The sequence below is a fragment of the Oncorhynchus kisutch genome, linkage group LG30 (genome assembly GCF_002021735.2).
Source record: "Oncorhynchus kisutch isolate 150728-3 linkage group LG30, Okis_V2, whole genome shotgun sequence".
In the NCBI taxonomy this organism is placed as follows: domain Eukaryota; kingdom Metazoa; phylum Chordata; class Actinopteri; order Salmoniformes; family Salmonidae; genus Oncorhynchus; species Oncorhynchus kisutch.
The window spans coordinates 31,606,569-31,619,716 of record NC_034203.2 but is presented as its reverse complement, the minus strand read 5'-3'; the positions used below and the strand labels follow the sequence as shown (position 1 = coordinate 31,619,716).

Genomic DNA, 13,148 nt, shown 5'->3' with positions numbered 1-13,148 from the left:
CGCCCATACCCGGGCGCGAACCAGGGACCCACGAAGCATCGCTCCACAAAAGCCGCGGACCTTGCAGAGCAAGGGGAACTACTACTTCAATGTCTCAGAGCAAGTGACGTCACTGATTGAAACGCTATTAAGCTAGCCGTTTCACATCCGTTACATGTGGATCTTCATTAAATCCTTGAACTGGAACAACTGCTTTCTCTTGTTCTGAACGGGCACCTAGTGGTGGTTGCTACCGGCCTAATTTTTTTTATTGGTCCTTCGAATTCATAAACAACCCATATTTTACACTGTCCTTTTTACCTGATAAAGTCATGTTAGGATATGTCAGTTATCCAGGGAGCGCATTTGTGCCGAACCCACTAAGATTTTCAGATGCCTAGTTTATGGTCATGTTGCAGAAGTGTGTAGGAGGGAGATTCCGAGATGTGAGAAGTGTGCAGGAGGGCATGGGACAAAGGAATGTGTAGTATCGGTGGAAAAACTGCGTCAATTGTGGGGGTGTCCTGTGACTCCCCTCCTCCCAGGCTGTAAGCCTGGTGTAGAATCAGTTAGGAGGAAAGTAGTGGAATAGGGTAGTGATTTTATTGATTAAATAGTGACATATGTGTATGGTTACTTGGTGGTGCAAGTTTTTCCCTTTTGCGTCACAAAAGGTAAGGTGATTCAATACACACTACCGCACAGTAGGTGGCAGCATGCATTAACAAAATTTGCGAACGCCATTATACCGAAGTAGAAGAAGGAGTCTTGGCTACCTCCCCTTTGTTGGGTGCTGCGCCATTTCGTGCAGGGTTGAAAACAGCTTATTTTAGCCTCAAGAAGACGACCGTAGAACTAGCACTAATGACTGATTTAGCTGAAATATAAGCCATTTAAATATTTAAGCTCCCGGTGAGTATTTTTTTCCTCTGACTTTGCAGTATCTTTGGAAATTAACTTTTTTATGTATTTTTCTATTTGAGCGAGCGGCTAGCTAACTCATTAATGGTTCCATTTCTTAAAGCTAGGTAGATGTTGGCCCAACAACAGCCTAGCTAGCAGGATCCCATTACTTTTTATACAGTTTTTGCCAGCTTTTGTTGTCTTGCAAACTGAGTTGTAATAAGCAGAGCTTTTTAAGACAATAACTGCGAAGACTGCTTTCTTTGTGGACGATAACTACAACACGGCTGCAGTTCTATGTGTTAACTTTGCTGGTTGGCTAACATGTAAGCTAACCTTGTGGATTTTATCTCTAGCGTGCTAACCTTGTTGAATTTATTTCAATTTTGACAATTTTTGTTGTTAGATATCCATAACATGTTGCACATACGTTTAGGCTTGTGGTGTTATTTTTTTTTTTGTGATTAGCTGGTTTTGGAGTCCGACTGGTACAGGAACGCTATTTTTGCGGGAATTGTTTTTTTTTCTGCAAGAAATGCTGGTTGTCCATTGTTAGCGAAAAGATTCATGTTATTTTAGGTTCATAACCGTAGAATTAATGTGACCGACGACAGACATTTGTTATTTTTGTTACACTAATTAAAAGTTACTTTATGAATGATGCAGTTATGTACTTTGTCCTTGCTCAGTCTCTTTGCTAGACCCAAAAGCAATATAAAACTAGCTAGGTTTATCTAATATAATACTATATAGTCTTTGACTACTAGTTAGCTCGATGGTGCAGATTGAGGTTATTTAGGCTGCCTTGGCACGGTGTGGGCTGGTAAAATTGTGTTGTTTTTAATGAACCTGATTTAATCAACGTCTAAACAAGTGTTAAAGTTATCAGTAAGTGCCATTCAAAAGCGATTCTAGCTACTAGCATTTACTTTGGAAGTCAGGTGGTGAATCACGAATGTTCAGAGTTGTGGTGCTGTGCCTCAGGCCTCTCCCTGCCAGAGACCCCAGCACTGATTGATTAGCTTGTTAGATGTCACTCATCATTAGGCTACTAATCAAGTTTTAGTCTGGTCTCCTCTGTGGTGCATGCCTAGTACACTGTCATTTTTATCTTCACTTCTATCATATCTGCACACTTGAGTTCTATAAAATGAGTCGGGACATTGAACTCTGCAGTGCACAGCTCCCGCCTCCCACACACCACCTCATGCGGTGCTGCTGTAGGCCCATAAGCAGCGTGAGTGTTCTGGTGGCCCCTGTGCAGAACATACACTGCTTGTGAAGTCCTCAAAGTAGGCGTAGTACTACCTTTTAGCAACTCCAAATGTTCATGCAAAACAACATCCTAATGTTATTTCCCTGTGTGCATCACAAATGACTACTCTTATGGTACATCTGAAATGTCTTGTCAGTGATTACCACATTATCTACTATGACTTATCCCTGTAATGGATGCCTGAACCATAACACAATCTATCAACATGTTGATTCATTTGCATAATGTGCAACTACAAGTACTATTGCATCTCTGATTGGCTAGGCTGCTCCTAGTCTTACATCATTTGTCCTCTATAGGATGCCAATAACCCTGTTTTTCCTCTGTATTTGACACATAACTATGAACTAAACCAACCAGGTAAGACTAATAACCCTGTACAATGTCACTGAGGTGTGATCTCTGTCGCCCGCCTCAGTATAAGTCGTGGGGTGAAGTTCTGCATTCCGAGGGTGATGCTGGAGTTGTAGTTTTTGCTGAGAGCACCCAAGACACCTGCCCGCACACACTGGCCTTGCCCTCAGTGTCAAAGAACTGACAGACGACCGCCGTGCACAAAGACGCTATGGAGTGAGTGATTGTTATTTAACCCCCATTGGTTGTTATTAACACGTACTTTTTTGACACACTGGTTGTATGCGGTGCCATTGAGATTCTCACTCCCCAATGTCCAATTGTGCCCAACCTCCTTTGCGTATTAGCCTTCCACAAATTACCACATGTGCCACTAATATTATGAGCACCAAATTTCTAATTTGTACACACGTGCCTTTCCCTGCCCGTAGGCTTAGAGCGCTAAATATTAGCCTGGTCCTGTTGCGTGACATCTTTCCTACTCTTAGATGCTTGTTAACTGTGACCCCTGCCCAGATTTGCAATTCAGGCAATATAAAACAAACCCTGCTCCAAAACCTGCATATTGCCCCCTCCACACCATTCTAATATCCTGTTGTCTGAACAGTCAGTGGACACTCATGTGCATCCATTTATTTGTAAAAAATAAATTGTATTGAGTGAGTTTTGGTTTGTATATCAATTGAAGTGTGATGTACAGCCACAAGTATGACGTAATGGTGTTTTTGTATATTGTGATGGGTGTTGTCTGATTATTGCTGCTTATTCAGGGTCTTTTTTACAGTAGGACCGTCTGGATTTGCACCAGAGAAGATGTACCACCGATATTAAGGATAATTACTATACTACCAACACATGGACATCTGGAGACTTTTTAAGATGCTACACAATCATAAAACAAATCATTTGTGGAGGTGACAGGGCTGGAGCATAAGATGCTTCAAAACTATTTTTGATGTCTTGGTGATGCTCTTGATATAGGACCTGAATAAGGTCAACAACAGTGTTTTATTAGGAACATTCCCTGCCACTCTGTTATTTATATAAAAATATGGTTGAGTAGTGTTCTTGCAGTGACACAGTTGATAATTGAGATTATCTGTCTCCACCAGTCGGTCCCCCACCACCAGCGCCCTGATGGCCAGCAATGTGACCAACAAGACAGACCCTCGCTCGCTCAACTCCCGGGTCTTCATCGGAAACCTCAACACGCTACTGGTCACCAAGACTGACGTGGAGGCCATCTTCAGCAAGTATGGCAAGATCGTGGGCTGTTCTGTGCACAAGGGCTTTGCCTTCGTCCAGTTCGTCAACGAGAGATGCGCCCGGGCTGCCGTAGGGGGTGAGGACGGACGCATGATCGTGGGACAGGTGCTGGGTAAGAACTAAAGCCAGCTTCTGGAGCTGGTGAGCAATGCCTCAAATTGGCCTCCGGGTTCTTTGGGTAATGAACAAAACTGACATTTTAGGGTATAGCATCTTGCCTGTTTGGAGGATAACTGTTTTTAAAGGTGGCTCTTTGTGACTACTGAATATGGATAAAGATTGTATTTCCAAGACTGACTCTGTCCTCTCTTCCTCAGACATTAACTTGGCCGGAGAACCTAAACCCCACAGGTCAAAGACCACAAAGCGCTCTGCGGGAGACATGTACAGGTCCGATTCAATGTAAAGAACCACGTTTTTAAATATCTAATATTAAAATATGAACACGGTGTCTTTCCTCCTCTGCCTCTTCCACTGCATGCATGTATCTTTTTTTGACCACTAATTTTCTCCCCACAGCAGTCCCACATTTGATCTGGACTACGACTTCCAGAGAGATTACTATGACCGGTGAGCCCAGTGCTTTGTCTGTTCCCATATCCTGTTTTAGCTCAAGTTAAATAAACTTAATATGCAAGAGGAATTAGAGTAAATTAAAAAGTTGGTTCATTCATTACTCTATTCTCAGAGTGTACTCGTACCCGTCCCGCGTGCCCCCTCCTCCTCCACCCCTGTCCCGAGCAGTGATCCCATCCAAGCGCCCGCGGGTCAGCATGACTGGAGGGGGTAGCCGCCGCACCAAGGCCAGTTTCTCCTCCAAGAGCAGCCAGAGGGCATCAAGAACAAGTTAGTACCCAGCCCTCTGCTCTAACCACTCAACTGACATACTACTCGTAATACACTTGCGCACTAGCAGAGTTACAGCACTCTGGTGCAGTACATGCTGTCAATGCTTAAGATGAATCACGTGGTTGATGACAGTTGTTAAACAGCTTCATTGGGCAGTGTGGTCAAAAAAGCTCTCTAAAACATTTCTTCTCCCGCTTCCTCTCTCAGTGAAAACAGATGACCTGCAGACCATCAAGAAGGAGCTGACGCTGATTAAACACAAAGTAGACTACCTGCTGGAGAGCCTAGGCCGCATGGAGAAGGACCACGGCAAGAAGTCAGGTAGGGTGCAGGAGGGTCATCTGAATCATGTGTTCAAAGTTTAACAAACACATTCATGAGCTAGTTTGTACTGTTTATGTATCTCCGTATTCAGCAGACTTGTATACACAGATGGATTTCATCTTCAACTTTCTTTGACGCCTTTTTATCTGTCTGGTTTGACCTGTTTCTCTGGGCAGAAGGGAAAGGTGCCAAGCCTGAACCTGGAGCGGTGTCCTCACTGCAGCACTCCAGCAACAAGAAGGAGGAGAGCATCAAGAGGGAGAGGGAGAACCAGGAGCTCAACGACTCTGAGGAGGGGGACCTGCTAGAAGAGGTGGGGGGGAGAAATGTCATGATGCTGCAAAAGATGAATGGTGGTGTATTTATGCTTATTGGATTGTTTGTACTCACCACCTAATCAATCGTTGGTCTCTCAGGTAAAGAGTCAAGACAGGGATGATGACGAGGAGGAGGAGGAAGGAGAACATGTGGATGGAGACGATGGTGACAGTGTCAACGGAGATGAGGATTCATAGACAGACGGACGCACACTTGTACAGACAAACACATCCACAACTTCCAGTGGGACCTCCGACTCCTATTTTAATTCCCACACTATGAAATGTCACACCTGCCCCCACTACCACCCTTCCATTGTCCCACAGGTATATTTTTTTCTTGACGCAATTTAGTTTGTCCCCATTTCAGCCCCCTCCTATCATTGTTATACATGTAGCATTGTCCTGCAGCCAATTACATTGGAACTAGCTGTAGGTAGCAAGCAGTAATGTGATTTGCTGTGCTGCTGTTCCTTTTTTTTGACCAGCAGAGAGCAGAAATGGCTGTTTATTCTCTGACCTGAGCCACAAGTCAAATCACCACATTGGCATTACTAATCAAGAGATGACAACTTTAAAGATTGGGTTAAGGTTTGAAGAAACGGGCCCACCTGAGTATGTATGTTCCTTATATTCATGTTATTATTTTTATACTGAGTTGTACTGTAATAAATTGCAATTAAATACTCTGATTAATGCTTTTTACCACCACTATTTGGAGAGGTTACTTTGTTTGGATGTCATGACTGGCCCCACAAGTGCTTTATCATGGTTACACTTAGACTCAAACAATGGTCCTCTCCTTGAAATCCAATAATGAGCTTCATGTTTAGTATGCATCTATTGGAGACAAACTGCCTATTTCTGGGCTTTGAGCAATTCATGTTGAAAGAATGCAATGGCATGTTTTTGGCTACAAAATGCCTCAACTTTGGTAAGCTATGTCTGAAATTAACCAGAGGAAGGAGGGTATAAGTATTTATTAAAGGATCCACATATGAAATTGGCAGTATTGTGTTTAGCCGGAAGTTTACATACACTTAGGTTGGAGTCATTAAAACTGGTTTTTCAACCACTCCACAAATCTTGTTAAACTATAGTTTTGGCAAATCAGGACATCTTTGTGCATAAAAATTGTTGACTGTCTTTAAACAGATTGGGAAATAACAGGAAATTGTCATGGCTTTTGGGGGTGTACCTGTGGATGTATTTCAAGGCGTGCCTCTGCTTGACATGGGAAACGTAGACAGACAAGTCTGATTCATCCTTAGGAGCAATTTCCAAACACCTGAAGGTACCATCGTTTGTATAAACATGACCGCTCAGGTAGAAGTGTTCTGTCTCCTAGAGATGAATGTACTTTGAGAAAAGTGCAAAAGTATCCATAGTAAAAGAAGGCCGCTCGCCAAGGAAGAAACCACTGCTCCAAAAAAAGCTGAACTACGGTTTGCAACAAAGATCATACTTTTTGGAGAAATGTCCTCTGGTCTGATGAAACAAAACTAGAACTGTTTAGAGGAGAAAGGGGAGGCTTGCAAGCTGAAGATTACCATCCCAAACGTGAAGCATGGGGGTGGCAGCATCATGTAAATGGGGGTGCTTTGCTGCAGGGGGGACTGGTGCACTTCACAAAATAGATGTTATCATGATGGAAAATTGTGGATATATTGAAGCAACATCTCAAGACAGTCAGGAAGTTAAAGCTTGGTCGCAAATGGGTCTTCCAAATGGACAATGACCCCAAGCACACTTCCAAAGTTGTGGCAAAATGGCTTAAGGACAACAAAGTCAAGGTATTGGAGTGGCCATCAAAGCCCTGACCTCGATCCTATAGAAAATTTGTGGACAGAACTTAGAGTGTGCGAGCAAGGAGGCCTACAAACCTGACTCGGTAACACCAGCTGTCAGGAGGAATGAGCCAAAATTCACCCAACTTATTGTGGGAAGCTTGTGGAAGGCTACCCAAAACATTTGACCCAAGTTAAATCATTTAAAAGGCGATGCTACCAAATACTAATTGAGTGTATATGTAAACTTCTGACCCACTGGGAATGTGATGAAAGAAATAAAAGCTGAAATAAATCACTATTATTCACATTCTTAAAATAAAGTGGTGATCCTAATTGACCTAGGATTAAATATTGGGAAAAACTGAGTTTAAATGTATTTGTCTATGGTGTATGTAGACTTCTGACTTCAACTGTACATTAATTCCTTTTACTGTATTATACGTACATTCTAATTGTTCCCTTTCACACACATTTAAGTTACCAGGATCCCACATTAACAGTAGCATTGCACGTAACAGTAATTCATCTGAGATACGGAGTCAATTTTCCTTCAAATATTTAGGGTAAAAGGGTTCTTTCCATTGGTGTTGAAGCTGGCTAACCTTCAGGTTCTCTTCAGGAAAGACGATACATCAGCACACTGAGCAGGACCATCACAGCTGAAAGGGAAGTATGGATTGACTGGATGTTATGGACCTGACAACACTGGGAAGCACTAGAATAGACATGACCCCACCAGATCTATGGTTGATTAAGGGCAACTTCTAGCTCAAGCCTGATTTGCTTACCTTGGGATGTGAGTGCGCTGCTGCCTGCTGTTGTTGTTGTTGCAACGTTGCTGGTAGGGTCAGCCAGGTTCAACGGTTTATTGGTCAAGCGTATGTTGATGTCACCAATACCCATACCTGAATAAGTAGGGATGAAGCAGAAGGCAGATGTTTAAAAGATAAAATGATTACAGTGAGGGGGGGGGGTCTGTGCCTGGTTCCAATATCAGGTCAACACTTACCGTTTGTGACATTTCCCACAGCGAGGAAGGTGACGAAGGTGGTGACGTGACTGGTCCTGGTTGTTGCATTAACCGCTGGCAGCATGAATTTACACTGTATGATAGTCCCATTGACTGAGCCAGTGATGTTTTTCACAATCTGGGAACAAGAAAAAGTGTTACATTTGCCTACAGTCAATAACCAACCTCAAATAGTGTCAATTGATTAGATGAAAGCCTCTTCACCCTTTGTGTCAGAGAAATTGTGTTGTTGAGGTTGTTGCGCTGGGCAGAGAGGAAGAAGAAACTGCCATTTCTGTTCTGGGCACAGATAAAAACCATAGACGTTCCCTATTCATAGAAGAGAGGGAGAGCATGGGTTACAGACAATCATTACCTCTACTACAACAACAATTTAATGTCCAAAGAAAGGTCCCTTAATGTCTTGTCTTTGGGAAGAAGTCCAAAAAGTAATAATTATGTGGTTATGGGTTATGTGTTCACCTTGTTTTTCTGGTTGTGTGTGTGCGCATGTGTTACCTCTGTCTCGTTGGCAGTCAGTCCTAGAGCAATGTATCCACTGGAGTCCCCAAGGAGCTCAACTAACAGGTCTACTCCATTAGGAGGAGAGGGGGCGGTGGTGACGATGGAAGCGAAGAGGCAGCTTGTTTTTCCTGTAGGATCACATTGTTCTGGGGTCTCTACACACAGCTTAGTCAATCCACAGCCTGTCCGTGTGATATTCACCTGTCAAACCACACACAGCAAATCTAGTTCAGGTTATGCACACACACAAGTTAATTTCAATATCTAAATTTGTGGGCTGTTGACTCATTGACATCATACCAATGACTTCTAAAATCATCGGCCTAACTTTGATTTGGGAGTGAACTATGACTTTAAGTTAGGATCTGGGGCCCGATTCACAATTTTCTTAAGAAGAAATTTCTTAACTGACCATTTTTCATAACTATAGACTTAAGAAAGTTAAGCAAAGTTGCTATTCCTCAATAAACTTATTGGACATGTTCTTAAGGTTTTTCCTAAGTTTCTTCCTATGAAGAAAGTTATGAAATGGGATTTTTGAAAATATTGCTTTAGGATTTCTTATTTGAAATGTACTGAACTTTAGGACAGCTAAACCCTGGTCTTGAGACGACTAGATAATTTTGTAAACATGAACGTTCTCTTGCACCAGATACAGCTGGCAACCGGGTATTTAAATACAGAAAGAAAACAAATTAAAACGTGCATTATCTAGCTAACTAGTAATTAACAATATATTACAATATTCTAAGTGTTAAATAGCTAGCGTTATTTCGTCAATTTGCAAAGAACTTGGCTAAGTTAGCTATGTTGTTGGCTATAATGTCGGGACGCTTGGCTAGCGAAGGTAGCTAGCTACCTAGTTTACCGGCTGCGCAGTCCCTCTACCACCTTCTCTTCCAGCTGGTCCACATTAATGGTCTCTCAGCTCCCTTCTTCTTAGCAGCGGACTTGATGTCGGACCACTTCTTTTTTAAGGCGTCCTTTGCCATAACCCCGACAGCATTGAGAGACTCGGCCACTCGCCCATCCTCTCTCTTTTTTGTCTGCATTGACCCCGCAGTTATCAAGTCTCCCCAACAGCAACCTTTTCCTGGCTGCTATTTCCTCCACCATCACTTCAAGCTCGTTTGCTGACATTTTTATTTTGATGTACAGCAGTTAACGCTAGTCTTCCTATAATGTGTGAAAAATCACGTTTTTTTGTATGCGTGTATAAAAAGGGTTCGCGAGCTGGAGATATAAAGCAAAAAAAAAGTTATAAAAATGTAAACATCAACACTTATAGTGGGCCAAATCCTATCATTCATTACACATAGGCTTATTTATTAGTTTCAAGCACGTCACTAATGTCAATGCCACATAAGACGATATTTACGAAGTTCTTAAGAAATATATTTACGAAGTTTCTAAGAAAACGACGAATTCCCAAGAACATTGAGGAATCGCATTTACGAACTTTCTTATGAACTTCTTTTTTCTTTTTCAGCAGCTTCTTAATTTTTTTCGTAAGTAATGTTTTGTGAATCCGGCCCCTGGTCCATAAACGTGTTGCTGGAAAGAGTAGATTGAGAACCTTACCTCCGTATTATTGGCAAACGAGAGATGTCCGTTTCCACTAACACCTGGTGCCAGGCAGCCCATCACCATAGAGGCCACAAAGAGAAGTCCTCTGTCCATTCCTACATGGGAACATGGTAAATGGTGGAGAAAATAGAACAATTATCAGAAATAAAATGTTTTACATAACTTTAAAAACACTCATTGTTATCTTTTCTGATAGTAGAGAAATACATTTGTCATATTTTAAGAAGCCATCAACCAAATGTTTTAAATCTAAATGCAGAGTATTCTTAAATACAAATACAAGACTTACTTGGTCCTGTACTTAGTAAGCTTATCCTTTAGTCAATACACTAATACTTTCTAAATTCTGTAATATGTTTTTTACTCCTTATCTACATGTTCCTGTGGAAGGAGGCAGGGCGTGGATTACCGGTAAAGGTGTGTTACCACGCAATGGAATAATACTGTATGAATTCAGAAATTCAGTTCCTCGTTTGCCCTGTCACATTGTGTATTTACAAGAAGGAAACTATTAGTCTAGACCAGTGGTTCTCAGTCCTGGTCCTATGGACCCAAACGGCTGCACATTATGTTTTTTTCCTTAGCACTACACATCTTATTCAAATCATCAACTCATCATCAAGCTTTGATGATTTGAATCAGCTGTGTAGTGCTAAGGCAAAGGTCAAGGTTTGAGAACCACTGGTCTAGACCAATTGTTGACAAAAGATCTGATCTGATTGGTCAAAAGACCAATTATTGGTGTAAGTGGTGGGCTAGTGGGCTAAGTACTGATGTCAATTCAATTCTTCAACTGACCAACCCTATATTGATAGATACAAACCTACATGCATCCTCTCCATTAGGCTTGGGCGGTATAACAATGAGTTATTGTGAAATCACACATAGAAGGAAATAATGTGTGATTAAAAAGAAACCGGTCTGATAATCAAGTCAAATCAAATGTTGTTTGTCACATTCTCTAAATACAACAGGTGTTATACATTACAGTGAAACGCTTACTTACAAGCCCTTAACTAACAATGCAGTTTTAAGAAAAATAAGATTTAAGAAAATATTTACTAAACAAACTAAAGTAAAAAGAAAGAAAGTAACACAAAATAACAAGGCTATATACAGGGGGTACTTGCTGTATGGGATGAAAACGAGACAACTTTTCAGTCTGAGCAACTGTAGGCTACTAAAATGAGCAGATGCATACAGCCTATGTTCGCTGTCCATTTGGTCAGGGTAAACTAATTGGTAACGTTATGTATTTATAGTCCATCTGTATTTATAGTCCAGAAAATGTGAATGTGATCAAATTTTGTTTATATCCCAAATCGGGCTGGCTAGGCTGCCAATACGTTTTCAATCCAAAATGATTAACTGGAAAGAATCAATCAACATAATAGTAATGACAGATGTTAGTAAACAATTCTATAAGGCCTACAGTTGCATAAGACTGCATGATACAAACATTCATAAAGCAAACTCAGCCCTCAGTTGATGATCAGGGTGTTTATTCAAATCAAATCAAATGTATTTATATAGCCCTTCGTACATCAGCTGATATCTCAAAGTGCTGTACAGAAACCCAGCCTAAAACCCCAAACAGCAAGCAATGCAGGTGTAGAAGCACGGTGGCTAGGAAAAACTCCCTAGAAAGGCCAAAACTTAGGAAGAAACCTAGATAGGAACCAGGCTATGTGGGGTGGCCAGTCCTCTTCTGGCTGTGCCAGGTGGAGATTTTAACAGAACATGGCCAAGATGTTCAAATGTTCATAAATGACCAGCATGGTCGAATAATAATAAGGCAGAACAGTTGAAACTGGAGCAGCAGCACAGTCAGGTGGACTGGGGACAGCAAGGAGTCATCATGTCAGGTAGTCCTGGGGCAAGGTCCTAGGGCTCAGGTCCTCCGAGAGAGAAAAAGAAAGAAAGAATTAGAGAGAGCATATGTGGGGTGGCCAGTCCTCTTCTGGCTGTGCCTGGTGGAGATTATAACAGAACATGGCCAAGATGTTCAAATATTCAAGAATGTTTCTTGGGCTACTTTGATGTATTAAGTGGGCGAGATGCCAACTCTTGTGTTTAACTTCACAGAGAAACTTGTTCAAACCTATGATGGAGCAGCTGTAATGGAATATATCTGATATTTTTTATTTCCAGCTAAGTCCCCTGCTGTTCCCTGATTTTAAGAGGTGATGACCAGTCCACTCTACTACCATTGTCAACGCTGTCCTGACATGAACTGAAGCCACGTCTCATGTGCCCGCTCATCCACTGGACCGTTGCATGTTTCCTCTCCAAGCACTGTGAGTACCCCTGTCAATTTTCTCTCATTACTCTATGTAGAGTCAATCACATATACACTTACATTATTACACATCAATGATTTTACTCTTTGCTTGGACTAACTCATTCTTTGTTCTTTTGCCTAACTTTGTAGTGTGTTGTTGTTTTTTGTCTTCCCAGGCAAATCCTGCATTGAAGTCAAGCCTATGAACACCTCAACTCATGCCTCATACACTCATTCAACTGTGTAGCTAGCCCTCTCATTCCCAATCCCCATAATATTGTATTATACATATCTTTATTAAATGCTTTAGGTTAAAATAACTATTTTGATGATTTTTGATACACATTTTGACATCTCTGTGCGCTCAGCGCCTATATCGTGGGTCTCCCATCCTCCTCAATTTTTCAAGTCACCAGCCTCCATTGGTGCAGGAGTACAGGTTAGTTGAGGTAATTGAGGTAATGTGTACATGTATGTAGGGGTAAAGTGACTGCATAAATAATAAACAGCGAGTAGCAGCAGTGTAAAAAAATGGTGTTGGTGATGTGGACACCAAGGAACTTGAAACCTGCTCCACTACCGCCCAGTCGATGTGAATTGGGGCGTGCTCAGTCCTCCTTTTCCCGTAATCCATTATCAGCTCCTTAGTCTTTGTTACGTTGAGCGATAGGTTGTTATTTTGGCACCA

The 13,148-nt window shown here is 41.7% G+C and overlaps 2 protein-coding genes and 1 long non-coding RNA gene across 11 annotated transcripts; 2 read left to right on the top strand and 1 right to left on the bottom strand.

Moving 5' to 3' along the window:
- The first annotated feature begins 729 nt into the window (after positions 1-729).
- LOC109874916 (heterogeneous nuclear ribonucleoprotein C) lies at positions 730-5,979 on the top strand. 9 transcript variants are annotated; one of them, XR_002252760.2, is made up of 11 exons: positions 747-891; positions 2,577-2,728; positions 3,297-3,426; positions 3,625-3,890; positions 4,096-4,180; positions 4,298-4,348; positions 4,467-4,624; positions 4,835-4,948; positions 5,128-5,264; positions 5,368-5,595; positions 5,760-5,979. XR_002252760.2 is itself a non-coding variant. In XM_020466979.2 (10 exons), the coding sequence occupies exons 3-10, from the start codon at positions 3,368-3,370 to the stop codon at positions 5,464-5,466; spliced, it is 957 nt and encodes a 318-aa protein (XP_020322568.1). In that variant the 5' UTR covers positions 746-891; positions 2,577-2,728; positions 3,297-3,367; the 3' UTR covers positions 5,467-5,979. The 9 variants fall into 9 exon arrangements, 7 of the variants coding, with proteins under 7 accessions (XP_020322569.1, XP_020322568.1, XP_020322567.1 ...); XR_004206408.1 differs by lacking the exon at positions 3,297-3,426 and having other exon boundaries at positions 735-891; XM_020466979.2 differs by having other exon boundaries at positions 746-891; positions 4,096-4,168; positions 5,368-5,979.
- Positions 5,980-6,233: 254 nt separating this feature from the next.
- On the bottom strand, positions 6,234-10,750 carry LOC109875306 (putative ferric-chelate reductase 1). Its single transcript, XM_020467619.2, has 7 exons — positions 10,469-10,750; positions 10,174-10,274; positions 8,587-8,793; positions 8,293-8,397; positions 8,068-8,206; positions 7,847-7,963; positions 6,234-7,717 (listed from the first exon to the last, which is right to left on the bottom strand). The coding sequence occupies exons 2-7, from the start codon at positions 10,270-10,272 to the stop codon at positions 7,674-7,676; spliced, it is 711 nt and encodes a 236-aa protein (XP_020323208.1). The 5' UTR covers positions 10,273-10,274; positions 10,469-10,750; the 3' UTR covers positions 6,234-7,673.
- On the top strand, positions 7,962-12,780 carry LOC109875307 (uncharacterized). Its single transcript, XR_002252814.2, has 3 exons — positions 7,962-10,596; positions 12,331-12,476; positions 12,637-12,780. It is a non-coding gene; the product is annotated as an uncharacterized LOC109875307 (long non-coding RNA).
- The last annotated feature ends 368 nt before the right edge of the window (positions 12,781-13,148 follow it).

Excerpts from the sequence above, each read along its gene's own strand:
- LOC109874916 (XM_020466978.2), top strand. The coding sequence starts at position 3,368 with ATGGACATCTGGAGACTTTTTAAGATGCTACACAATCATAAAACAAAT. Across the intron at positions 3,427-3,624 it reads AAAACAAATCATTTGTGGAG|TCGGTCCCCCACCACCAGCG; the intron begins GTGACAGGGCTG and ends TGTCTCCACCAG. Across the intron at positions 4,181-4,297 it reads ATGTACAGGTCCGATTCAAT|CAGTCCCACATTTGATCTGG; the intron begins GTAAAGAACCAC and ends TTCTCCCCACAG.
- LOC109875306 (XM_020467619.2), bottom strand. The coding sequence starts at position 10,272 with ATGGACAGAGGACTTCTCTTTGTGGCCTCTATGGTGATGGGCTGCCTG. Across the intron at positions 8,398-8,586 it reads TGACTGCCAACGAGACAGAG|GGAACGTCTATGGTTTTTAT; the intron begins GTAACACATGCG and ends TTCTATGAATAG. Across the intron at positions 7,718-7,846 it reads CAGCGCACTCACATCCCAAG|CTGTGATGGTCCTGCTCAGT; the intron begins GTAAGCAAATCA and ends CTTCCCTTTCAG.